This window comes from Calypte anna, chromosome 2 (genome assembly GCF_003957555.1).
Source record: "Calypte anna isolate BGI_N300 chromosome 2, bCalAnn1_v1.p, whole genome shotgun sequence".
NCBI classification, from domain to species: Eukaryota; Metazoa; Chordata; class Aves; order Apodiformes; family Trochilidae; genus Calypte; species Calypte anna.
The window spans coordinates 77052136-77079598 of NC_044245.1; the positions used below are offsets into that span (position 1 = coordinate 77052136).

The 27463-nt window shown below is 39.9% G+C and overlaps 1 protein-coding gene across 1 annotated transcript in view; it reads left to right on the forward strand.

Moving 5' to 3' along the window:
• ANKH (ANKH inorganic pyrophosphate transport regulator) overlaps nucleotides 1–27463 on the forward strand; it is a 97365-nt gene that overhangs the window by 46222 nt on the left and 23680 nt on the right. Inside the window, exons 2-8 of the mRNA XM_030444216.1 lie at nucleotides 9138–9354; nucleotides 16466–16584; nucleotides 17207–17290; nucleotides 19812–19982; nucleotides 20593–20727; nucleotides 23514–23606; nucleotides 27309–27404. Coding sequence (XP_030300076.1) covers nucleotides 9138–9354; nucleotides 16466–16584; nucleotides 17207–17290; nucleotides 19812–19982; nucleotides 20593–20727; nucleotides 23514–23606; nucleotides 27309–27404 — 915 coding nt within the window. The remainder of the gene's footprint in view (nucleotides 1–9137; nucleotides 9355–16465; nucleotides 16585–17206; nucleotides 17291–19811; nucleotides 19983–20592; nucleotides 20728–23513; nucleotides 23607–27308; nucleotides 27405–27463) is intronic.

Consider the following 27463-nt stretch of genomic DNA (forward strand, 5'->3'; position numbering starts at 1 on the left):
GGTGTCTCCAGCAGCGGAAACTTCAAGTTAGTATTTAGGCTGGTGATCTGGGTGCCCTCTATTTGTTGCTTCTAAGCAATTAAGACATGAGCTAATCTGGCAGCTCTACACTTGCAGTCGCAGGCACTCACACCTAACAAACTCTGCTTTGTGTAGCCCAAACTGTGCCTTGCCTTGCCCAGCCAGCAGCCTGCTGCAGGGAACAGCTGCTTAATGACAGACCTCAGCCAGCCGTGCTCCCTGCTCCTGATGCAGCAGCTGATGAAAATCACAGACCTCAGATATCTTCTGCTCCACTGGAGTTGGGCAAAGCCCTAGAACATAACTAACAAGTCTTTGCTGGGCCACATGGGGAGGTAAATGCTTTAAGAGTAAGCTAATGGACAGGAGATAATTGCATAGTGTACTAAGTACGCAGGTAGGGATGTACTGCACTTTCAGGGATGGTTGAGCAAGCAGGGATGGTTCTCAAGTCAAGCACAGAGGCCTTATTTCATTAATATACATATTTTTTGTAATCACCGTAGCTTTCACTTTACTTTATAGATTGCTCTCTATTTTACTTTTTTTTTGTTCTTTTTTTGACATAGTGCAGTACTGGGGAAGATGAAAAACGAAACTGCAATTATTTGCCTTTCTTCTTCCTATGCCCAGCCACATCACAAGTCAAGAATTCTGTGTGTTTGCTCAGCAGTCTCCTTACCTCTCCTCTCTGCAGTGAGAGAGAACATTTACCTAAGCTTAATGAACAAAACCAGAAGACACTTGCTTCAGTTTGCTATTAGCCTTTCATCACGTACAATTAATGTTCATTAAATGTCAGAGACTTGGTTGCTTTGCATATTTTGCCTAGCAGACACGTGGTGGCACTTCCAGGGAGCTCTGAATGACCAGGAAAACTCCACTAACAACAGAGGGGTTGCGATTTGCAAGCTACACTTATTTTAGTTTGCTGCTGGCTACTGATGAATTTGAACTGCACTGGGAAGTAGGGAGGGAACAAGTGGCAGACAATAAAAGATACCTCCCCTGATTCTGACATTTTCAATTTTTGAGTAAGTAACTTGCACTTTAGTTAAGTCTGAAAGTGGTTTAAGGAAAAAAAACTATTTTTGCACACTTTAGTGTCCTCCCTTACAGTCCCACTGTCCAAAACCATTTTGGTCCCATCCTGCACATTATTACTGAGGCTGAGCTTCACCATCTTCTGCATCTTCACCATCTTCTAACCACTGAGCTAAGTGTCTCATGAGTTTATGTCCCAAAGGGATCAGCTGCTGATTTGCCAGAAGGTTCCCATCACAGGACATACATTCTGGGAAGCTTCCACTTCATTGTTTCACAAAACCCAAAAATACCTGTTTCCATGGCCATACTCCAACAAAGTAACCCTGACTACCAGTTCTGTGTGTAGCAAAATAAGTAACTCTAACCAATAGCAGCAGTAGGGTAATCTCTAGAGCATCCGTGAAGTGGTAGGATAGTATGTGCAATGATACTAAAATATTTTGCTGCAGTATTGAGAGCCTGGAATTTGATTGTTGACTCCTGCAGAGTTTGCTGGCTATAATTATTACATCTCTTAAATTCCGTGTAGGAAGGAAATTGAGAGTAAATGCCAATAATTTGTCTTCCAAGCAGGAGGACATGGGATCTTGATCACTATTAAAAGGTGGAAGGTATACAGGAATAAGCCAGATGAAGGAATAAAAGGGAATTTTACAGATCTGTGCACTTGGGAGTCTAGTGAGAATGTGTCATCATGGAGAGAGCAGCAACCTTAATTTCAGGAGGAGAGAGAAACAAGAAGTATTTCATTAGAGACTGAGTTAATGCTAATAAAAAGGCAATATGCCAGAGTTGTGAGAGACTGACAGGTACAGGACCTGTGTAGATTACATTTGCTGCCTGAATACAATCAAGCCTTATAACAGTCCTCGATGAGATTTAATTTATAAACATTAGAAGAAGTAATATCCTGAAATATGCAACAATAAATCATCTTGCTTTTTAATATGGGGGTAATGTGAGGAAGAGAACAGAGCCTTGCATCTGTGAGAAATGAAAAAGGAAGGAAGGAACACTGCTGCAGATACTGTATCACTTGTGATTAAGGCAAATATTCTTCGTGTATAGGTACACATAGTATATGTTTGGTCCTCCCCAGTGCTTTCTGCCACTTAAAAGTAATCAAAATGGAATTTGGGGAAGAAATGATAGCTATTCCATAGGGCATTTTGAAGAGACAGATAGCCGACCTCCTAGTTTTCTGTGTCTCAATTTATGTCTCAATTTTATTTGTCTGTACTCATAGGCTTAGAAACAAATAGCTTTTGAGAGAAATGAGTCTCTGGCCTCCACATGAAGAAGCTCTGAAGATAAATAAACTCATCCTGGAGTTAGCCATACTTCTGTAACATAATCACAAATGCTTTTTACCTTTGTGGATGAGCTCCCCGGGAAACACTGAACAAAAAGCTTGCACACTGTTTTGAGAGTAAACATCCCTTTGAGTTTTACCTTAAAATACATTTTGGTAAATTGATTAGCATCAGTCAGGGGAAGTTGTATTGCAGTGGAATATCTCTGAGATGTTGATTTTGCCTCTGTCCTGTCACTGTATGAGCACAGCTTGACTAAAAAAGGCCAGGAAAAGTTAACAGCTATGACCCCACCTCAGGGGATGGCTTTGTCTAGAGCTGTCAGTGGGAATGGCAGTGGTTTTAGTTCTCCTTCATACAGTTATCAGCCATCCCCATTCAGTATACCAGTATACAGGGAATGTGTCCTGAAAGGCTTCCCACTGTTATGGCTTATAGCTCTCTTGATCTCAGGATCAGTGTTCCCTACCACTGTGGGGAGGCATCCATCTGCAGGAACTGGTTTGTCCCTCCAGGATTGCTCACCGTCAGAAATATTTTGGTGCTTTGTCAAGAGGAGTTTTAAATGAGGCCTGTTTTGATTTCACTGAGCCTGTTTTCTTTGCCCTGTTCCTGTGCTGTCATCTTCTGCAGCCCCCTGTGGTTTTTTGCATTTTTCTCTGTCTTTTTACCCTGGTTTTAAGCAAGGCAGTAAGTGAAGTAGGGCAGCATCCCATAGCTACTCTTGCAGCTGCCTCAGCACATCCTCATCTGCAATGAGAAGGATTTCCCATTTTCACTGACTTCACTATTGCCACTACTGTTCTAGTTATTCCAACACCCAAGGTCAAGTGAAAGCTGTGAATACTCTTAAAATGTTATTTCTGTGTTAAATTCTTTATTTAAACTTATCCCAGGACACACTTTAATACAGTCTTGATGTTGGAAACTGCATGGATAGTGTCAATAAGTAAAACAGAGGTCCTGATCACGGCCACAGAGAAGCAGGCACTTTGGGTAAGAGCGGGAACCTTGTTCATTCTTGCTTTTCATTGGTGCTCAGGAAGGTGAAAGGAGAAAAAAATTGCAACTGATTGCATTCTAATTGCCATGGCTTGATTTTTTATTCCACTGGATAAATGGGCTTCTTTCCAGGCCATATTCTCATTACTTAAGCAGGCAGAATAAAAGCGATTGAACTTTTGGTACACTGACTTCTTTATTTTTTTAAATAAAACCAAAAGAACTGCATTTGCAATTTCTTTTGAATTACAAAGCAGCAAGAGCCAGAAGAACTTCAGGTCTCATTGTCAGGGAACTCCTAATGCTCTTCCAGCAATGGCCTCCCCAGAGACAGGCCCTATGCAATGGGTGTGTCTCTCTCTCAGGGCAGGCATCACTTCTTCCTTCAGAGGAGGCAAGACTCAGGACTGCTGTCTTGCTTGGAGACTGGAAATGGTTCAGGGCTGAATGCCACCTCAGCACTTGCAGCACTGTGGCCAGGGAAGGCCTGGGGTGATGATCTGCTCTCTCACAGACAGCTTGAGTAAAGGAGTCTGGGGGGGGAAGACAAATGTTTTAATAGTGGGCTAATAGGAACTGACTTCAGATGTCATTGCAGTCTTCTGACACATGACCTACAGCAGATGCTGACCCAAAATTAGAAATGCTGAATTAGGGCAAAAGCGTTGTAAAACAAAACAGAACAAACCCTAACCAACCAACCAAACAAACAGAAAAGCCCAAAGCAATGATCACTCCTCAGTCATCAGCTTCAAGCTACATGGTCAGGCACCCTGCACCCCTTTGGGGCTCTCTCTTCATACACTACATCTGGGCATTCTTGAGCCAGAGAAAAGAAAAATGTATGTGCTATTTTTACAGTGGTTTCTCCCACTTCTGTATTTATGCCCATGGGAGTCTTACACAGACCTGTATCAGAGCAGTAACTGTTTCCTTCTAATTGCCTAAGCAGTGGCTCATGCCTCTATAAAAAAACCCATCCAGAAGCAGAGATGCAGATAGGACAGCACCCAGACAACACCAGCAGGGTGGTCTGATGATGCCATGCATACAGAGCATCACCTGTGTGCAGAGTCCTTCTGGCAGTGCAGTTCCTGCAGCAGTGATGAGGGGAGGCACAGCAGCCAGAACCAGGCTGGTAGATTTAATACTGAAAATTTCAATGTGACAGGATTTAGTAAATGAAAACTCAGCCAACAATCATCAGCAGAGAGATTATTTGACTCATGAGGATGACTGTCGCTTGTGTCAGCTTACTGGTTATTTTGGCTCTACCATTTTCTTAGGGGAGGGCAAATAGGCAGAAAGATGTAGGGGGAGAGGGAACTTGTTACAAATGTTCACCAAACCAAATACACATTTGGCCATGTTACTGTCAAATTGAACAGGTTTTTGATGTCACCTTCAAGTAGATAACTAGTTAGAACAGACTTGAAAACATCTCAGGAAGAATCCCAGGTTCAAACTAGCTATAAGAATGTGCCAGCTTCCAGCAGGTCACAGTCTTCTTTTTCAGGATTAAGCAAAAGGAGGACTGACAAGAATGATATTTCTTGGATTTTACTCGCTTTTCTTTGAAACACATGCGCTAGTCAGATAGTGACTGCATAGTTGATGGTTAGTTTCAAGTGAAGTAGCAAATGTGCCATTCTAGTTAGTTACTGACTACTGAAATTCTGTACAGTATGTAGGTAATAAAACATTTTTAAAACCAGAAGAAAATATATACAACAGGTATGGGTTTTCTCAGTGGATTTTTTTTTTATTGCTTTTCTGTTACATACCCAGTACAAAGTAAAACATCAGTCTCTGGGCAAGGAGAATCATGTGAGAAATTATCAAACTTTATACCAGCTCAAGAGACAGACTTTGAATTTTTGGCAATAGAAGTGTGTAGCTGTAGAGTGGAACTAAACCTTTATTGCCAATGTTACTGACTGGTGCTGAAAGCTCATTCAAAATAGGACAAGCTAGATTCTCCACATTTTTTTCAGAATTGTTGTTTTTTAAATCACTGCCTTTGTATGCGAAAGTTTATTGAATTCATCCGTTATGCACAGCTTAGCAATTTAACAGAGGTCTCCTATGTTCCTTCCACGAGGCTGAAGCCAGCTGCAGTACCCAGCTGTAAAGATGTGGTTACTGGCTTTAAATGTCGTTGAGTGTATCACTTGGTATTGCTCTGACTTGAATCTTTCAAATGGGAATTTAAAAGTGTAAACCTTCTTTCATTTCAGAGAACATTAGAGACAGCTCAAACTTAATAGTTGTTACTGTGTCCTCCAGTAAAGGGTTAATCTTTCTAATGATAACATAATGTTTTATAGAAGACATTACATATAAGTAGCTGCAAATCTTGGTGCCTGTCTTTTTTGGGAAATGTTTTAGGAATATGACTTACTTAAGCTAATCTCTTCATGTACCTATCAGACCATGCTCAGCCTGGAAGTGATGTGTGCTTTTCTATGTTACTTCTAAAAGAAGGGTCAGCAATAGCAGTGGCTTTGTTTGAATCATGTTTAAATGGTGATTTACTGTGACACTTTCACATACTATCATATTAAGTTAGCTGTTCATTGTGAGGTGAAGAAACTCAGAAGAACGTGCCACATTAAATAGTCTTTCTTCCAATACCAGTATTTCTAGTTGTCCATTCATGTTTGATGTGAATAAGCCAGCTGAAAGTAGGCTGGCATCTGAAATATGTATAATCAAGCTAAGTTTTCTTATTGTCAATATTATTACCTAGTTCTGTGTGATTTCCTTGACAAGCTACACAAATCTTTGTAGCAATATGTTCTGCTGTGTGTGAAACAAACACTCAACATAGATGCTACTGATTAAGTTTTATTGATTTTTTTTTTCACACAAGAAATACACAAAATAGAGTCAGATAAAAAATCGAGACCTTACCCTGATTTATATTTTTCTTCCCTTATGAGAGAATTAATTGGAAAACTAACAGGAAATTATACTGGAAGATGGCCAACTGCATGGCTGGCGTGCCATGAAAGATTAAGGGTCTTTGTTTTTCATATTGCACCCAAAGCATCTTTATCAAGTATCTGAGTTTTCTTGTGAATTTAAGGATATCAAATATGACATCAGCAGCTTCAGTAGCAAAAATATTGTAAGGCACATGGAGTGTAAAAGCTACACATGTTCTCATATAGTGCTTGAAAGCTTGAAAGCTTTTGCATTGTCATCTTGAAGTGAAAAAGGAAAGGAAAAAGTGAAAAAGAAAGTGAAAAAGGAAAAAGAAAGCCACAGAAGCAAAACCATCTGTACACAGCCCTGTTGGTTCTTACTTTCCTAAGGAACTTTCCAAAGAAGCATTTAGGAGGACTGCTTGCTCAGGGCTAGCCTCTAGTGTATTTCACCCTGGCAGCCAACCATTCCACGGGAGTATAAATTAATGGCAACATACCTCTTACAGAAGTCCCATTTGGATTTTGTCAGTTTACCTCACCTGGTACACAATGTGTTGCTGGGGAAAATCACTCAGAAGTATCTATTTGGCTGTCATTTGTTCATACAAAAGATCATAGTGCAGCCTTTAAATCAGAGAGGGAGAGAAAGAGGAGTGCTCAAGTCTGTCTGTCCTACTTAAATGGAAAACTTATCCTGGGGCCAAAGTCTAGTTTTACTGGCTTGAGGACTGTACTCAGGAAAGATTTGTCTCTCTGCAGAGGGATCTTAGTGCTCTGGACAGAATCTGATTTCTTAAATCCATATTTATCCCAGAGATCTTGTCGGAAATGGATTACCATCTTCCACAGACCATGGGATTTGGTTGTTGTCCAAACAAGGAAGGAAGCACTTGTGGAAATTATTCAGCTCTTCACATGTGACTAAAACATTTAAACCAGACTATCTCAAATTGGTTAGTCATTTCTTTCTAAATTGAAGTTGCCACTGTTAAGAGTGGCAAAAAAGCCATGATCAAGGAACCCTTGGTATGGCATAATCTAAGACTATTTGCCTGTTGCTGGCAACATCAACAGGGAGATTCAGCAGCTTTAGGAATTTTAAATGAAAATATTATAAATCTGGGTAGATCCTGATATTAATTACATCATCATGAGCACCATCACCAAAAAAACCTGCTAAACTTGACTATTCAGATACTGAAGTCTTTTCCACAATTTTTTTAGTACAGTTTTGTGCACCCACTAGTGGTTTCGACATCTGGAAGTTAAATATATTTTGAACTTTTATCAGTGTGGTAGATAGAGTTATCTATAACCCAGAAAAGGTCACATGTAGCACCTGAGAATACTTCATCTCCAACACGCAGTCTTTTCAGAATGGGCAAATGGGAGCAATACAGATTAAAACATTTGAAGCCTCAGGTGTTCAGGTCAGAGAGATTTGGCAGATATCACAGAAGTTGGTATCGTCTACAGCTCTTGACTGGGTTGACGGTGCAACTTTAGTTTCAAAAATTAAGCATATCTCATAGAAAAAGTGGAAAAGAACAGTGAGAAAAAGTGCTCATTTTTGCTATGGGTGAGGTTTCTTTTGAAGTCAATGGAATTTGCTTTCTTGTATAGTCTTTATAGGGAAAAAAAGGTCAAAAGACTGCAACAAAAAGACTGTGTTTACATTTGAAATGGAAAGACTTCATCATGATTACCTGATGATACCCTGCCTGTTTTGTTCATTCAGAAAAAGCAGTATTAGAACTGTTGTGTAATAAAAAAGTGGATAGATTTAGATTTGGAGGGTGCATTGGAGAGATGTTACTGGTTGGCCTCATTGCCATGGCCTTGTCAGGACACATCAGCTGTAGCCCACAGGAACAAAATACTTATGAAAACAAGTCATATTTCATCCTTCATGCTTTCTGAATCTAATCTTGCATTAACAAGCTGAGTGTATCAGATGATTGATGCTGTCACACTGCAGATAAAATTTGTCATTCTGTCATTTTTATTCAATATATTAGAAGCATTTTGGTGCAAGCTGGAATCTGAAGCAATGTTGCACATTTTTTTCTATGGTTCATTTTATTAAAAAAAATAATCCATCTAATTCTCAGTGCTTCATTGGCAGACATTTTCTCTATGCTGACCTGGAATCGATTAGTAGGAATGTCTTGAAATGCATGTGCTATATTTCTTTTAAAATATGCTACAAGGAGTTATAAGAACATAGGATCAGAAAAATGTGAAATATGTGAAAGGAGAAGAGATATGTATAGTCATGTGCCTGTTTGGCCTAGTTTCATAATAAACATCATGAGACAGTATTAGCTATTCCCAACAGTTACATGAGATGTGGTGAAAAGCCTATTAATCCTGAAAAAAGTTCAAGCTCCTGAAATTTCAGCATATAATAGTGTCAGAGTTTTTACCTGTGCTGGTGGCCTACAAGGACTGTGCTTTGTTCAGTTCAGGGCTAAGGCCCTGAAGTGGCATTTAAATGGTCTTATCTGTGATTACTACCAGGTTAAAAAAACTACTCTAAAAGGAATAAAATTGACTTCAGGTATAGCAAGAGTTTTGTTACATACTCCAGAAATAGGTATTTACTTTTCAATTTTCACTTGAACTTACCATCTGTATGAAATTATGCAGTTTTCTGTGTCACAAGTTACTGCTGTTGAACCCAGAGAAATAAGGTCCATCTCAGAGTGGAAACAGTGAGAACTGAACTTGCTTGTTCCTGTAGCAACTGGATGCAGACCACTGTTTCTGATATGTTCCCACCTGTGATCATGCTACATGATTCTCTCTTTTTGTGTTTCAACAGGCCTTAAACAGGGGCATTGCTGCTGTCAAAGAAGATGCTGTGGAAATGCTGGCCAGCTATGGGCTGGCATACTCCCTGATGAAGTTCTTCACGGGTCCGATGAGTGACTTCAAAAATGTAGGTCTGGTGTTTGTGAACAGCAAGCGAGACAGGACCAAAGCAGTTTTGTGCATGGTTGTGGCAGGCGCTGTAGCTGCTATATTTCATACCTTAATAGGTAAGGTCACATCACAACTAAATAATATGTCATTTCATTTGTTTCCATTGCCTGTTCTTCAAACTGATGAATCTGTAGGCTTACGATTTCATTTGTACATGCAACAGGAGATGCAGAAGAGATTGAATCTCTTGGGCTGGCATCGTGCCCCTCATGCGATTTTTATTACTTTTTAAGAAGGTTGTTAAGCAACAGATTCTTCCTCCAGGGCTTGCCTGCCTAGTTGGTCAACACGCTTCTGATCTCTTTCAGTCAGGTGTGTGAGCAAAACTTTGACAAGGTTGCATGAAGCTGGTAGCTCAGTCTTACTGAGGTAGGGATGTTCAACAGCAGGACTTCAAGGTGTGCTTGGCAGGACTGTTTGTCGGAACTCAGTGGTTGGTCTGCTCCCTCTGCACTTACTCCTTTGCTGCTTATCTCACAGTACAAAACTCTAAGCAAGTAGGTGCCAGTATTGTCATTAAAATACTGGGTATTACTTTACTAGCAGTCATCATTCACCTCTCTTGAATAACTAATCTGTAAGAGAAGCAGTAATTACTAAAAGCAAACTGAGACCAGCTCCATGGGTGTACTCTGAAGCAAAGAATACACAAGCTGGTATGAACTGAACATAAAAGTGAGGCAGCCACAGGATTTGCCAGTTCCTGAGAGCCTGGAGAAATGTGGTATCGACCAAAGCATCAGCCAGTAACTACAACAATAAAAAGGCATGGCATCTGGAAGACTTAAGCCTCATCCCCTCCAAGAACCAGATTCCCTGCACCTTCTGCCTCATTCCACTCAGCTGAAACTTTTGGACCTCAGCAACAAGAAACAGGAGATGCTGGAGGAAGAAGCAGACAGTGCATTGCATTCAACAGGTACAGTCCTAAAAGCTGGTAGCTTTAAGGGATGGGAGGTGGGAGGTAATGCAGCAGCCTGTGGAGGTATGTGTTGGTTGGTTGAGTAGGGCAATCAGCAGTAGGAGAGCATTCTGTCTGAGACAGAATGGAAACTCAAGTGTGATGGTAATATCTAAAATTGCTGTTAAATTATGGAGTGGCCTGGAAGTGGGGTATTGTTCATTATCAAGCTATTAGTATTTCAAGAATACTGCTGGTCAGCATGCAGCTCCTGCCCAAGTTCATACAAGAGCCATCTGGTAAATACAATATACATTTACTCTATGTTATGGTTATGATAAATACAGTAATGGCTCACTAGCCATGGCAAGTTCATGCCAGGGATAAGCTGTTGCTCTTTTCATAAGCAGAATCCATGCATTCAAGTTAAGTTAAGTTAATTCACCTGTATTGATAGGTCACTTCTTCAATATGTTTACGGTTGAGGCCACTTTATTGAGTCAGTGTTATAAATGTGCGGTCATTTGTACATTTGCCTCTAATAATTTCTATGCTTGGAATGTTTCTTCAGCTGCCAGAGCTGCTCTTCTGATTGTTCACTTGTTTTCCTGACAGTGCTGATCAAAGTGTTTGGCTTTGACAGCTGGATAAAGAAATACTTAATAATAACATTCTATTTTAACTTATGATAGATTTTAAGAAAATTTAAAGTATAACTATCAAATTTCCAGGTGAAAGACATAGCTGGATTTTCTATGTGAGACTTCTTACTGAAAGGAGTTGTTTGGGGCAGCTGTTGGAAAAGCTGGCAGCTAAGTTTCTTGCATTTGCCTGGAAGTAAATCCCTGCTGAGTTCAGAACCTCTGAATTGACCTCTGCAGATAATAGGGGGGAAAAAAGAAAAAAGAAGTATTTACCACACTTTAAAGACCTGAATTAAAGGGCTTCACACAATCTTTTAGCTGCTTGTGGTGGCAGATTGCAAAATATTTTATAGTATTTGAATTTGTCTATGCCTGAAAATATGCAAAGGCCACAGCAGAGACTGGCAGAGCGCCCAAGAGAATGGAGTTAGTCAGATTCTAGCACCAATTGCCTGGGTGTTGTTGCCAAGTTTTGTGTTCCAAGTTTCCTCTGAACATGTTTCAAATCCTGATTATTCTTCTCTGACCCACAGATACACAACCTGCCTAGCAGGAGGAAGAGAAGGATTCCAGTGACAGACAGGCAGCCTCCTAGCACCTGCCACTACTCCTCAGCAGCTGCAAGCCTATCACAGGCTATCTACAGGAGACAAAAATACAGGTTACTGATGCTCAGCATATGAAAAACAGAAACAAATAGAACTCAAAGGACTGAATCCCTTTCAATGCCATGTGTATGGGGCTAAGGAACATGGACTATTGAAGCCTGAGAAGAAACAGGGAACAAAAAGCCCAATGAAATAAAGAGGAGTACCGAAAGTCAGAAGGAAGAAAACAAGTGGTGGTAGAAACTGTGACCACAATGAATCACCACATTTCCAACTGTGATAGAGACTATTTGCAGTCTGCACACACAGCTCCTCACAAATAGCAGCCTCTAGTTACTTAAAATATCAAAACAGACCATTTCACCCCCCTGACTCATGCTGCAGTGCTTCAGCACCAAGCTCTACACTACTGCTCCCCCACAGGGGATAACACAGTCCTCTGTGGGAGTGACTGGCTGAACCAAATCACTTGAACTCTCAGTTGCAAGCCTGTGTCCCTAAGTCATCATCACCCCACCACATTCCCATGAATGGCTTCAAAGTCCTCACCAGCATTGCCTAACAATTCCCTGTGCAGGTAACAGTATGAACTAAGAAACAAGTTGACTTCACCAAAGGAATTTGAAACCATATTCTCTTCCCACTTACAATGCTACTGCAAGCATTGGTCAGTACATTGTTTCTGCATTTGCTGTTTCATTTGCCATCTAGAAATGGAAGATAGTATGCTGCCTTCCTTGTCTTGTGCCTGTAGCTGCTGCCACCAGTTGAGGTTTCCCAGTTGGAAGTTTGCTCTGTAGCCAGGGTCTGAAAGATATCTTTATTTCAGAGATTGGCTTTTGGTGGGGATACTGGTCTGTAAGAGGAGGGATTCTTGATGCTAAGCCTGCCTGTGCATATTTTTGACATCTTACTAAATTGTAAGCTTGACAGAGGAGAGAAATTACTTATATAGCACTATTCTAACATAATGCATTTCATGGTGTTGCTGGTAAGCCCTCCATACTAAGTGGGTCCTTTTAACACCATAGTCCTGAAGGACTTGCTCGTTTTATTTGGCAATAAAGAAGCATCACTCAGCCATTCACTACTGAGAAATGGTGTGTGGAGAAATTTTATTTCAGTTTGCATATTAGTATTGCTTTCTACAGCTCCCTGAGGTTCTGTAAATGAAATGGCAGAATTTACTTTGGGGAAATATTCTCTTTGCTTAAGTAGACATCTTCAACTTGTGCCCACTACACCTGATTAAAAACTACATGATAGATCATTTGTCATTACTAGGGGGAAAAAAAGTGTGGAATTTCAGTAACCAGGCAGACCTGTGACAAGCTGGATGGTCCAGATGTGCAAATGGTTTGGTTTGTGCATGTTTATTACTGATAAACTGGCAAGTATAGGCGACCCCCTGCACAGATTTCTCAGGTGAAAATTTTTAGCAGTTGCCAGTATTCTGTATTCAGAATAATTCAGTATTCCACTTACTTTTTTGAACTTCCCACATGGGTGGTCACTGTATGTACATGAAAGATCTGCCTAAGAAGCAAGACATAAATGTAATCCCACCACTTCCAGTGTCACACTAGTGGAATTTTCTAGAGACTAGGAGTTACAGGGTAGCTTATGACAACCTGAGCTATTTTTTCCAGTCTTTCTTCTACATGTCCATTGTTCTGGCTTATGCTAAATGTTCTACCATGGAAAAAGATGATAGAACAGAAACACAAATCAGAATATGACAGGCTTGGTTTTTTTCCTTTTTTTTGGCCATGTGAGCCATCTTTCTGACGACTAGCAAAAAACACCTTAACCCAAAAACATTTTCAGTTTTTTTTTTTTCACCCAGTAAAGCTAATACTGACATCTGTAGCTCTTTCTGGAAGTAAATGGTATCACTTCCTATGAAGCACTTCCTATGAGGGCTTTTTTTGGTTTTGTTTTCTTTATAATGCAAGTATAACATACAGAGTAGTAGACAGCCCCAAAATGACTACAGTACAGCTAATTGTTTTGAGACTGCTCGCATCATTTAGAGGGTGTTGAGTTGTTTTAACAGTCTCTGAAGTTTATGTGGTAGTAATTGTGCCTATAGAGAAATATTCATGTGGGGAAGAAAAGAGATCCAATTAGGTATGCAGTTTCAGTGTCCTTTCTTAAGCTTTTGGTTCCTAAAAATCAAATAGAAATGCTAAAAGCAATTCCAGCTTAAGTTCTGTAGCAAGACTAATCCATAGACATACCAAAATAAATGAGGTATTACAGGACAGTAAACAGGCAGCTTGTCTTTGGGTTGGATTTCCCTGTTTTGGTTGAAATGATGCAAGGAATGGGAACAGCCATCTGCTTTAGATTCGTGTAATATTTTTCAGCTCTGTTGTCTGTGTTGTTAATTTTTGTACTGTGCTTCATAATAAGTTTGTAAGGTTGGCCAAGGTTAAATTCTAATTACATCAGCAGTTGCTTTATTCGTAGCTCAGAGACACATGCCTGTATACTTGTCAGTAAACCTCAGCTTGCTGAGACCATTTTCTGAGGATAGAAACATTCATTGACATTCATCTTAAAAGTGATTATGTGCTTTCACTGACATGGGGAAGAAAATAGTTAATTGTTTTAAAATTAGCTTTTAAGTTTAACCATTAAAATAAAAATCACATTTTTAAAATGCAGTTAGACTTTTTTTTCCATAGGAGAGAGAAAAAAGAATCCTACATCTTACAATGCACAACACTGATATCCTTAGAAATTCTTAAAATGTGGTTCTGTGTGCTGTGGTGGTATAAGTCTCCTGAGACTGCCCTGCCAATAGATCTACAGCCCTGTGGTGAACTATCTGTTCCTAAAAGTCAGTCTTTCATCACCTGACCACTCTCATTCTGTATTTTATCTGGAATGGTAAAATTAAAACAAACAAATAAACAAATACACAAACAAACCAAACATCTCAATGGCTTTTTAGAGCCAAAGAAGTTACTTATATTTCATTTTCTAAACACTAAAAAGTCTCCTCCTGGAGAAGCCCAGTGCATGAAGTATGTGGAGAGCATGGAGGGTGACTTCTTCATCAGGCTGTCTTCCCAGCATTGCTCTGCTGGTGGAGGCCCCTCAGCACCTGAACTTCAGTTTTGTCAGTCCCCATGTGGGGAATAAGACTGGTTGATTTCCAAGTGTTTTATTTCAGGAGAAGTGTGAGGCAACTTGAGCTAGACCTTAAAAGTGCCTCATGTGCTTTCCAAACTTCTCCTTCTCATTCAAATAAGTCGACTCAGAAATATTTCTATACCTCCTTGCTGGAATAGCAGCTTTCCACAAGGACTCACCATGCAAAAATCAATGCATAACAGAGAGTTTTCAAAATACTGAGCATAAATTAATGTATAGATTTTCATGCAAAAATAAAAAGACGTTGTACTTGATGTGTGACTGGATTACAACAAGCATGTGAATACTTAAAGAACTAAATTGGCCTCCCTGGACTCAGATGAGATTGGAATCCTATTTTAAAGATTTTCCCTAAGCCTGTTCAAAAGGAAACAAAGCTTGGAGTGCCTCAGGAGAATAGCTAGGAAACTCTGGTATTAGTCAGTGAACACTAATATTAGACACCACAAGTCATTGTTCAGATGAAAGATATTGAGACAGGGACCAACATGGGGAAAGAGGGAGCTTTTAACATTTTAGCATCTTTTGGCCAATCAGGCTATCCAGAATAAGACTTGTGCCTTTTCCCAGTGCTGTCATAACACCTAATTTTTTACCATGCATGAAAAGGTTAACATTCCTGAAGTACCCCATATGAAGAACTGTACAGTGATAATAGAGTTGTTATAAATGGAAAGTAAGATTTTCACATTTGAAATAGTTATCTTAGGAAGGACACAAGTAGAAGAGAACTGAGATAAGATTAACCAGGCATAAGTAATTATGCCATTACTTGTGTTGGGAGGTTGACTTTGCAACCTTATCATTCTTTTAACAGCTGTTGCAAGAGTTTAGAGGAAACTACATCATATGCAGGTCTGTAACATGAAAGGTTATAAACTGTTTGGATTCTTATACTATTTGCATAGTATGTAAGTCCCCAGAGTTCAAAGTCTCCATCATAGCTCGTACTTCATTATTCCTGGTCATGGGAAGGACTCTGGGATTATTAAAACAGCTGGATAACATGAATGCTAACAAAAATGTAAGCAGTTCTTCAGAGAGAGATGTGGTGAATCCCTGTGTTTGTGCTGTCTTCAACTGAATGCCTTGGGAAGAGGGACCTGGCAAGAAGCAAGTTGCCTTAGACTGAAAAATGTTGTCTTGAAACAGAACAGCAAAATAACATCCTGGTGATCAGAAGTGACAATCCCTGATTTCCAGGGGTGCCCTTTTCTGACTCATAGCTCTTGAGATGCCAGGCCTAGATAAGGAAGGAAATTAAGGCTGGTCAAGGCTGCTCAGAGACTGCACAGTGAACTATACAGTGCCCTGAGAAGTCCCAGCAGAGGTGAACATTAATGTAAGGGAGAGGCATAATGAGTGTGAATTGTTTCATGCTTTGTGATTCTTCGTATCCTTTTAGAGCTTTGGGCAGGTTTAAAGGTAATGTCATGAGAAGGCAGTGGCAACAGATGGTTTCAGAATTTATAAGGTACTGCATCCCATAAAATACACAATACCCAATGAAAAGAGCTTTTCTAACAAAGAGCCTGGAGTTCATGAAAGAGCAGTAGATTTTCTGAAGTACCAGTGTGTTCATTTAGCAAACAGATGTGGCACTTACCATACCCATGTCCCAGCCCAGCCATCTGTTATCACTCCTCTGCCAAAGGTTACTTGAAAAGAACCATGAGGATACAACTTAGTTATAAATAGCAGGTGGTGAGGCTGTGATATTGGGAAAGTCCCTGCAGCTGTTTGCTACCTGGATGCATGTCTGAGCTCCTAGTCTGTCAGGTACTTCTTAATATCTAACTCAGAGTCCATATGTAAACTTATTTTCTTGTTTCTTGTTCTTGTGTCTCTACAGCATATAGCGATTTGGGGTATTATATTATTAATAAGCTGCACCATGTGGATGAATCAGTGGGAAGTAAAACTCGGAGGGCCTTCCTTTATCTTGCTGCCTTCCCTTTTATGGATGCCATGGTAAGCGTAATTCAGAACTCAATTTTAATATAAATTCCTTTTATTACCTTAGTTTGCAAAGTCCATTATCTGGAGGTGTTAAACTGGAGGTGTGCAGAAGGAAGGTGTGTCCTTAGCTCTGGATACAGCTGGACACATCATCTCCTGCACCTGGAAAAAAGCACCTGGGTGGACTTTGAACATCCAGAGATCATGACAAATATAAAAATCTCAGATCCATTGAACTCAGATCATGAAGTTTTCTTTTCCAGATAGGACTCTTATAACTCAGTGAACTGATGCATGTTACCCTTCAGAAGTTCATCGAGCTGGTGGATGACAAGAAACATTTTTTCCGCCGATTATTTTGTTATGACAATCATCTTGTTTTATGAAGAAGGGGCAGCTTCTTATTAGATCTGCTCAGAGATTTCTATACAGTCTGGGCAGCAAAGAATTGCATGCAGGAATAATTTCCCTGCATTACTGACTTAACAGGTTCACACCAGGTCCTACTGGTAGAAAAGAGCTCTATAAATTGTTTGTATTCAATGGAACAACCAGGCAACAGCATTCTGGGTTATGAAATAATTCACAAAAATCATAATCACTTCCTTCCAAACTCTTCTATGCCTTTTTTCAGGCCTGGACCCATGCTGGGATTCTGCTGAAACACAAGTACAGTTTCCTAGTGGGATGTGCCTCCATCTCAGATGTCATAGCTCAGGTAATGACTCCTCTTAGCAGTCACTGTTTCCGTTGTGTTATGGACTAGCTGCTTTCCTAAGCACAGACACTGTCTTCACTTTCTACCATGAGCAGCACACTAGAATAAAAAGTCCTGTGTGCTGTTCTCCAGCTATTTCCTCATCATGGGGAGGCTGTTTACTGACAGCTGAGGTTTAGGCTGGTCTCACTTGCATGGATTGAGTCAGTCCCAAAACAATATCAGGAAAAGGGAACCAGATTATTTGGGCCAGGGTCATGTCTACCAGCATCTCAAAAGTCTTGCTTCATAATGGTTGAGAAAGAAGCTATATATACATATGTACATCTGGGTAAAAGAACAGTCAGGCAAAGAGGCTGGTGGCTGATATTAATCCTGCAAATGACAGACTGCTTTGAAAGAGACCTTTCTCTGCCCTGTGCATTCTCCCCCATTCTTTGCACAGTTGCTGTGAAATCCTGAGTGGGGCTTCTCAGTGGAGAAGTGGAGGCTTGATTCTCCAGATCACCTGTCAGTTTTGTGCATGCTGTCCAGTTCAGTGAAATACAGGAGTGTAACCCATCTTCTGAGTGCCACTATGGCACAGTTCTTATTATTAGGCTGAAAGATGAAAGGCTCAGAACTGCAGCAAAAGGGATCTGTGGTGATAGCCCCTGAGTGATGCAGAGACCAAATGTTGTTTGAACTTTGATTTGTGAGGGAAGTGTTAAGTATCCTCTTGCTTTGTACTATAAACAAGTTAAAAAAACCATCCGTACACATTGCTGATGGGCAGTGTTGTAGTGTTAGCGAATCAATATACAGACCTCTTTTCAAACCATATATAAAAATAGTTTGAAATGGATAGTCCTAGCACCTGTAAAATAGATGATGCACTGCTCCAGTGCCAGCTGAATGGTGTAATGAATAGGTAAGAAGGAGGAAAATAACAGTACAACATGAAAGGAAATATGAAATCACCAGCACTTAGTTCAATTTTCCATAGCATTTTCCTCCCACTAAATATGACCAAACCATAAACCAGGTTGAACCATTCAGTCAGCTGCTATTCTATTTTTGGCAGCTCTGCCCCTCTACAGTACTACACTAAATCCCTGAGGATAATACCAATTACTGTAAATGACTTTAACCCTCAGGATCTGCTCTTGTTCTGATGCGACCTACAAAGTTTGCTGACTGTAGATGCATGTCAGGTCATACACAGCTAAATACAGAAACAAAATCTTATTTCAGCCATGATACAGATGCCCTTTCCACAGTGGATGGTGACTGGGGTGTCAGTGGAGTGTGAGGAATAAGACACCTGTCATCTTCTTTCACTAAAATATTGCATAGAGCAATAGCAAATCCAAAAGCCAAAATGCTGTGACTCTCTGTCCCATAGAACTCTCCACACCTGTAGCTGCTCCCTACACAAGCAATCGGTGTACAAGCAGTAGCATACCCAGTTCTCCTTGGGTAGCTTTGTGTGCACACTTTTTGTGACTTACTTCGTTTCTATTTAATGAAAATCAATTCTTTTATAGATTTCAAAAGAGCCGTTTTGCAAACCTTCATGGACAGGATAGTCTGCCTAATAAACATTTGCACAGTGTGATTTTTCTTAAGTATTTCTTGAACTCTAATGATGAAGGAGAAAATCTATCCCTGAATGATGTGTTTTGTATTTCCTGTAGTTCACTTGAATGCCAGCGTATACCAGCGGTGTTGTCCTTGATTTTGCTGTTCACAGCACCAAACACAGTTGGCTTTCCAATTGTGCCCCTCATCCAGAGACATTTGGAATGCCACTATCAGCTCTGTAGAAAGCTGAGAGAGAGAATAGTGTCATATTAATCAGTTCCTTTGCGTTTTCTGGATTGAGCATTTAATCTTACAAAACTGAATTATGAACTGTTCATTTGCCCAAAAGTTTCCATTTCAGTTACATCGATGTGGCACTTGGATAGCTGGAGAGAGAATGATGAAATGCTGAAATTTCACTCCAAACCAGAAAATTAGGATAACATAAGACTTCCTGCTTCTAAATGCTGACATGACTACTTCAAAACATCTGGCTTTTTAATTGCCACTGCCCTTCCCAGTCCTTCCCCCCCCCCGCAAAAAAAAAAAAAAAAAAAAAAAAAAAAAGTAGGGCTTAGAAGCTGACCCTAGAAGCATGTCTCCAGCCTCAGTGTGTATCAGAATAGCACATTCTCCTGGGGGGGGTGATACTCAGCCACATGCTTGCTGCCAGACCTTGCCAGCTTTTCCTTCTCCTATTTATGGCTCCTAAGATGACACCTGCCTGTCAAGTACTGTTTAATAGAGCTTCTGTATGATGTTAACTCTTGTTCCTTTTATTTGTATGACTGAATGCAGGAAGTGTCCTGACTAAAATTTTAAATGACACAAGCTGATAGGCAGATAGATATTATAGTCACATGTGGTCATTGATCCAGCTCAGAGTCAGACAGGAGATCTATTTGCCCTAAAGAAACACACAGACAAATTACTAATCATTTATTTGTTTGGCCTTCAGGTTGTTTTTGTAGCCATTTTGCTTCACAGTCACTTGGAGTGCAGGGAGCCTCTTCTCATCCCCATCTTGTCCTTATACATGGGAGCACTTGTCCGATGTACCACATTATGCCTCGGATACTACAGGAACATACATGATGCCATTCCTGACAGAAGTGGGCCTGAAATGGGGGTATGTCTTAATACTTGGCTCTTTTTTGGAGTCAATTATTTTAAGCTTGCTTTTTCTGCTATAATACTGTATTAAACTGCTGTGCATGAAGGGCCTTCTGTCTCTGTCTTGCAGGAAAAAAAACCTATTTTTATTTAAAAAGGCATCATAGAAACTATTCTAGCAATGGTGCATATGAGGCAATGCCTCCTGTGATATGGATGTGCTGCCTACTAAGCACTTCTGTGCTGAAGTCTGTATGGAGTTGTAAGACAGCACAGCATGAAATAAGTGGATACCTTATTTCACAGTGAGGAAGGTCTCAAAATTGAATTTTATCCTCTAATGTCATGCTGTATGCATTTCACATATCTTTGTCTGGTAGCCACAACAAATTATGCAGATAGATATATTGTACATTTTTTATTTAGATCAATGACACAGATTCTTTTAAATTAATACCGTGAACATGACTAAAAATATTTTATGTTCCTCATATAGAAAACTAGTGAAATGAATGTACCAAACTGGCAGTGGGAAAAGCAAAAATCCTTTCTCTGTGCTTTTAGTTCAGTTCTGCATATTTTTTCCCAAACCACTTTATAAAAAATTGTTTTCCTGTATGTTGCAGGGAGAGGCTACAATAAGGAAGATGCTGAGTTTCTGGTGGCCTTTGGCATTAATTTTGGCAACTCAGCGAATAAGTAGGCCCATTGTCAACCTTTTTGTCTCCCGCGACCTAGGTGGCAGTTCTGCAGCCACAGAGGTAAGAAAGTCAGTGCTCCCCTTTACTGCAAGTGGCCACTCATACAGTTGCCTCTGTTTTTTTCTTCTCATTTCTGTTAAGTGCTATCTTTATCCTCAGAGATTGCATGAGCTCCTACCACAAGCTGTTCTGCCACGCCCAGTAGAACCTCACTCTCAACATGACCAGTAGAATTTTTTCACTGAAGAGTTCCTATATCCCAAGTTTTCATGGTCCACAAATAGGTCCATATGCCCTAAAGCATTCAGATCCCAGAGGTATAGGACAGTCTGTCAGGGGTCCTATGTTCTGCTTTTTTCCTATGTATTTATGTCTGCTCAGGCCAGTGTGAAACTACTGTTAACTGTAAGTGCACCACACAGAATACAGTAGAGATGTAAGGAATTAAATTTAAAAAATCTGTCTCTGGTTGGGATATGAAATATACCCTGTTTCTTCTGAGGAATTTCAGGTTACTCCAGTACTTTCAAACAGATGACAGGAGATGGATTTCTGATTGTAATGCAGAGCCTTCACCAATGCTCACCATGAGCTGACCTGTTCTCTTAAGAGGTCAGAGGGACCTTTGCTGCCAGTTTCACTGGGTGGTTGTCTATATATATGTAGTTATTAGCAAATATCTCATGTTTTTGCTGTAGGAGAAACAAAGCTGTGAGATACTAAATGGAAAGGAAGATTCAAACAGCTGATTCCCAACACACATTCTCTCAGCACTACTTGTCATAAGCAGTACTGTGTATTTCACTTGCTTGGTAGTTTCCAGTAGCTGCAAATAAACAGCTGTGGAGGCAGAATTTAGGAAATTTAACACTTTTACATGTGTAAATCTGGGATCAGTCTGTGCATTAATAGCAGTCTCGGTGCAAAGGAGTATTCGAGCAGAGATTAGTTTTGCATTTCTTGGTGCCTCTGAGTTTAGATGCATCACATTTCATGGCTAGCCAATACCTTTTATTGCTCTTAGGATGATTCCAAATGCATATCATATCTGGTAGTTTTCTGTCATTTTTACACTAAGAGTGATTGTCACATTTCAACATTCTCTGGTTTCTGAAATAATTGCCTCTGAAAAAGGAGGTGCTGGCAACACAGATAACATCAGTGTCTGGAGCACCAGTATACATGAGAGTTTTATAGGTCAGTAGTGTTATTGAAAAATAACATCAGCAATGTTCAGTGTGGACAGGATATCCCTGTGAAGGCCTAAGGTGTAGCACGTCCATGAGGACAGCAACTTAGCTTGCATTGGTGAACTCCCACTGCTTTTGTTTGGACTGTCAGCATGGTGACCTTTTTTGGGTTTGGCTTTGATGGTGGATTTTTTCTCCTGTCACATACTTCTGTTCTAGTCATTTAGCAAAGCTTTCATGCATGTATTTTGCAATCCTACCAACTGGGGAAAAACAGGACAAGAAAAATCACTGCTGAAAATTTCAATCATTTAATGGTGACTGTCTTAAAATTCTGATTTGCTTTCTTTGAAGCAATTACTTTTTCAAGTTACATTGATCATTATTAAATCTGCAAGAGTATCAGGGAAGAATCTTTCCCTGCTCTTCATCTCTACAGATATGACTGCTTTCCCTCCATCTTTTTAAACAGCACAGAGAAACAATAAGCTTATTACATGCTTCTGTGTTTGTATAGATCTTTAACCAAGCAGTGACAGCAATTACATTTCTAACAGGAAAATGGGGCGAGAGAGCAAATGAAATAGTTTGGGAGCAAAATATACAGCAGTGGTTAAGAAAGATTTTTATTACCACATACTATATTGCTAGAATTGTTATTACAAAATCTGTATTGCTAGATATAAAATTAACCTGAATTTAGGTGAATTTTAACAGATTTGAACCTGCAAACAAAAGGCTTTCAAACACTATGATTTCTGGAATTACTGGAATTCTGGAGGCAGGCAGTTGTCAGTATAGATAGACACTTTGGTTTAAGGACTAGGAAACTTGGGTGACAGTCAATTTTGCAGACGATGCAAGAAGAGCTCCCTAAACATCCTTCCAACATAAGGGACATGAAATACATGTATTTGGACATTTTCTTCAAAAATTTCAGTACAGTCTTGCACACAGGATTATATAGTGGATGGTTTTATGTCTTTCATGTGCCACTTGGACTGTACTTGTGAAAGCACAAAAGGGCCTAGTTTTAAATTGCAAGCAGTATATTATTTCTCATTATATGAAATGGTCATCTGATACTATTTTTGTCTGATTTTCATTGATTACCACCAAAGTGAGGAGAGTATTTGTCTCGCAAGTGCCTCCTGCCCCAGCCCAGTCAGTTTGATGTCTGAAATCAGTCAGTCTCTGAGGCCTACTGTTTTAGGGCCCACTGTTTCACTTATTAATACCCAAGTAAAATGTATATAGAATAAGATTATGAAGTATGACCAAAAGCTACTGTGAGATGTAAGGTGTTCTGATGCTTGGGTGTCTGCAGGTAAAATCACTGGGGAGCAATGCTGGAGGAAGGTATTCAGCTCCCTGTGGGGGATGCAGCAGCTCAGGATAACAACCATCCCAAAGAATCAGAGTGATGGTGAAACAATGACACAGCTTCATGGCACAAAAGGTTCCCTGAGCTTAAAATGTTGGGCTGAATGATGGCCACCTCTGCTGGTCTCCTGAAACAAAGAGCTTCCAGTTGCTTGCCTGATACCTCACTGTGTCAAGATCCATGTGGTGGTATTGATGGGAAATGGCACCCTGTGTTAGTTTGATTGTCCTGTTTTGAGATGTGAAGTTGTGTTTCCTTGTCTCTTTTCATAGGCAGTGGCAATTCTGACAGCAACTTATCCTGTGGGACACATGCCCTATGGCTGGCTGACAGAGATCAGAGCAGTATACCCTGCTTTTGACAAGGTTAGTGCCTACGTTAGAGGTGTAGTAAATACCTCTCGTGTGGTTTCACAGCCATGGGCCTCCTCTTTCCCTAAGTTACATCTTAATTAATGGATGGCTTCAGTAATGTCAGAGGAATTTCTGCCAAATATGAGGAAAGTTAGCACGTGGCTCCACAATCCAGTGTAAAAGATTCCTTAAAAACTAAACCAACCAAAGATTAAATAGGGCTGCATTAATGGCCATCTATTGTTTTGTTTCTTTTGCTTTTTATACCTATTGTTCCTTGTCTTACTGATAAGGTTTTCTTAAAGTCTTAGTTAAAATTAATTGACTTTTTGTGGCTTCAATCTATTTATTTATGATTTTAATCTTAGGTCTATGTTGCAAAGTATTAAGCTATCTTTTGTATAGATATGTGTTATATTTTTAAGGATTAAAACATATCCTTGCTTATTAACTGTGATGTAGCTACTTTGCTATTGGAGTGTCCAGCAGTGAGTGAGTAAGCTCACGTCTCTTCTCCAGATTCTCCAGTATCTCTCAGATGGTTTTGTGTTCATTTGTTTATGTTAATATTTAACAAAGGTTATTTTATTGACTGCCAGTAAAACAGGTAACATACATTATTTTAGTAGTACTGAGTTAGCTGACCAAGACCATGAAGATTTTTGTTGGCAAAACAGGTAATTACCTATGAATTCAAGGGCTGCTCCTGGAACTGAGCCCAGACTAAATATGTATTACTAAAATCAATTTTGTTTAGATTCGTTTTTTGCTCTGTTTTAGAACTGCTATGCACTAGCCCATCTGTTGTGCGAAGAATAGTTGTGTCCTATGACTTTCTAACTCAAATACCAGACTCCTTCCTTGCCTTTATTTACCAATTAGTAACTGAACTTTCTGGTTCCAAATACAGATGAAAATTTTTCTTGCTTCCTCAGGAATGAATTTAACTGAAGCAAGACCCATTTGATATGACCCACCTTATTTCTGAGGAGAGTTTGGCAGAACAAAGGCAATACAGTCATAACTTCCTAACTTGCCTGTGTACAGCTAAACTGACCTGTCAGATAAAATACAACACACAGACTTTTTCAGAGGTCGTGCTGCTGGAGAGAAACTGCAGATGCAAAACCAATAAACTACAAGATAGCAATGATTTGGGACAGGAAACACAGGGGCTCTGCTAACCTCATCTTTTATGAGCTACAATCAAATGCACTATTGCCAAGAAAAATGAACAGCAATTAAGATTCCTAAAACCAGGTCTCATTTAACTTGTGAGAGTTTTGTCAAATTTTAGTAATAGCAGGATTATACCATTATTTGTCTGGTTATTTCAGTTTAGAAGCTTCTTATAGAGCTCTTGTGGAACAAATGTGAAGAAGAAAAACTAGGGTAAGGCACAAATCATTATGATTTATCTAATTGCTGCAGAAGTATATGGTAGGGATTTTAGTTGCATATTTTAAGAGCAGTTTGGCATTAAATGTGCTAAGTGAGGTAGCAGCAGTATAAAGTATATCCCTTCCTGGCAACCATGTGTGCAAATGCCTCCTCTGTTTCTTTCAGACAGTAAATACCAAACCAGAAACTAACACTGTTTTTTTTTTTTAGACTGCTGTGAGAATTGCTTTACCCTTAGTCACGTGTCATCTGTGGTCACCATGCCTTTCAAAAGCTTTGTTTCCCTAAGCTAAGGCTTTCTCAGAAGAGGCCAGACAACCACTTTTGATTTCTGGACTCTGTAAAACCTCCATTGTGATTTTCAGGAAGCTGCCAATGCTGGTGGCCATCAGAAACACACTAACTACATCGCCTTCACTGGCTGATGGGATTTGGGATCCAGAAAGTATTCTCCTCTGTGGTGGCTCTACCAGAGAAGTCAGATTCTTGTCTTCATAGCAAAAAAGTTGTAACTGTTCAAATTTACAAGAGAGATGCAGAGTCCTGCTTCAGTATTTTATGCCACTCTCTCCAGAGCAACCTCATACATGGCCTAGTAGCTAGACTAAGGTTAAGGGTTACTACTGATCTGCTGAAAGAAAACAGACATATCCTAGTTCTCTGATCTCTTTACTGGTTTATATGGCAATAATGCCTTTATTTTTAATGGACTGTGGTGTCTGATTCAGAGCAACAGCACCAACTGTGAGAGGACTTGTGAACACTGTTTATCTGATGAATAGATGGGAATGGATACTCTTTTTGCTCCATAATCTGCACAGTGTTTTGATCCAAAAACCTTACAGTGTTCAGGAGATAGGAATAAAAAGTATGTGGTCAAGAGTTAGAGCAGAGGGCAGAGTAGAGCAAAGGCAGAATCAGCAGCAGCGAGGTAGGAATGAACAAGAGCCTTTTTTCTTTGCAGTCCTTGTGGATGGCTGGATTTCAGTGTGCTTCCCTTCCTCTGTTATTTTAGGCTTGTTAGAAAGTTGAACCATACAGTAGAGTTTGTTTAAACACTTCTGGGTGATGTAAGCAAGGCCTGTCCTCACATACATACAAACAGTAACATAGTATTTCTTCAGAAACATGGGAAATAAGAACAGAATTTACAAAGAGTTTCCATCATCTGTTTCCAGAAAGGGCAGACATGGGAGTAGCTTCCCACTTGAGGGTCTAGGTTGCCTACATGCATCTTCATGCATCCATACTTCCAAGTAGATACTTAGGCAGGAGCACGGGGCTCTCCATGTTACAGCAGTGCACTAATCACCACAAAAAGATATAAAGTTCAAACTCCCATCAACTACTCAAATGTATGTGAAATTGTGTACCCTTCGCAGAGCTCATGTTGGGTTGTTCCACTCCAAATACATCTTTGCATAAGATCCTATTTTTCTTACAAGCGATTTCAGTAAAGGAGGCTGACTGGAACAGATACTGCTGTTCTACCTGAGTTACATCAAGGATAAATAAATGTTGTACTACAACTCATGGTAAAGGTGTTATCAGTGTGAGCACATACTCCCACATCTCAAACAACCCCAGGTTAAGTGCAATAGGTGACCTAACAGCCTGTTGCTATAGGGCTCCTAATGGTGCCCTGCTTTTGGTATCCCATCCTCTCCTTTCACAGACCATTTAGTTTTGGTTTATGTTTTCCCCAAGGGCAATTTTATATCTTCAGCTTCATTTGCTATATTAGACAGTTGGAAGAAAGCTTTTGTTGTTTTAAATAAAACTTTCCTGCCATGTGAGTACAGAGCCCATGTTCAAGGTGGAACATTTAATAGTCCTAATTATGTTCTGTTCATTAAACTGCATTAACAGAGCCAGCTGTTCCAGGAGCTTTGTTTATATTACCTACTTGTCTAATTGGATCAGTAGTGGTGCTTGCATTGGCATATGGATTCAGTACTGCTCTGTGGTAAGAAGGAATGGAATACTGTTTTTCCTGTGAAAACATGCTATAGACTTCAAGGTAAAAAGAATTACCATCTTTTTCAAAGCTGAATTTGTTAAATAGGATATATTCCTTAGAAAATGAGAGAGATTGCTCAGCCCTCAGAGATCACAGAGCAGTTGCTGTCAGTTTGAGTGGAAAGTACTCTGTGGTGGTACAGAGTACTCAGAAAGCTCCAGGTTAAAAGCAAACAAGCAAACACAGACATGCACAAGAACCAACAGTCCAGTCCAGCACATGACCCTGGTGCTGACAGCTTCTCAGTAGTCTGGAGCCAAGCTAATGCTTGTTATCTCTTTTTCTTACCCTAGAATAACCCCAGCAATAAATTGGTGAACACCAACAGCACTGTCACAGCGACACATATCAAGAAGTTCACTTTTGTTTGCATGGCGTTGTCCTTAACGGTAAGAAACCTTTGTTCAATTCTCTCACTTTCATCTAAACCAGAAAATTATCTCCTCTA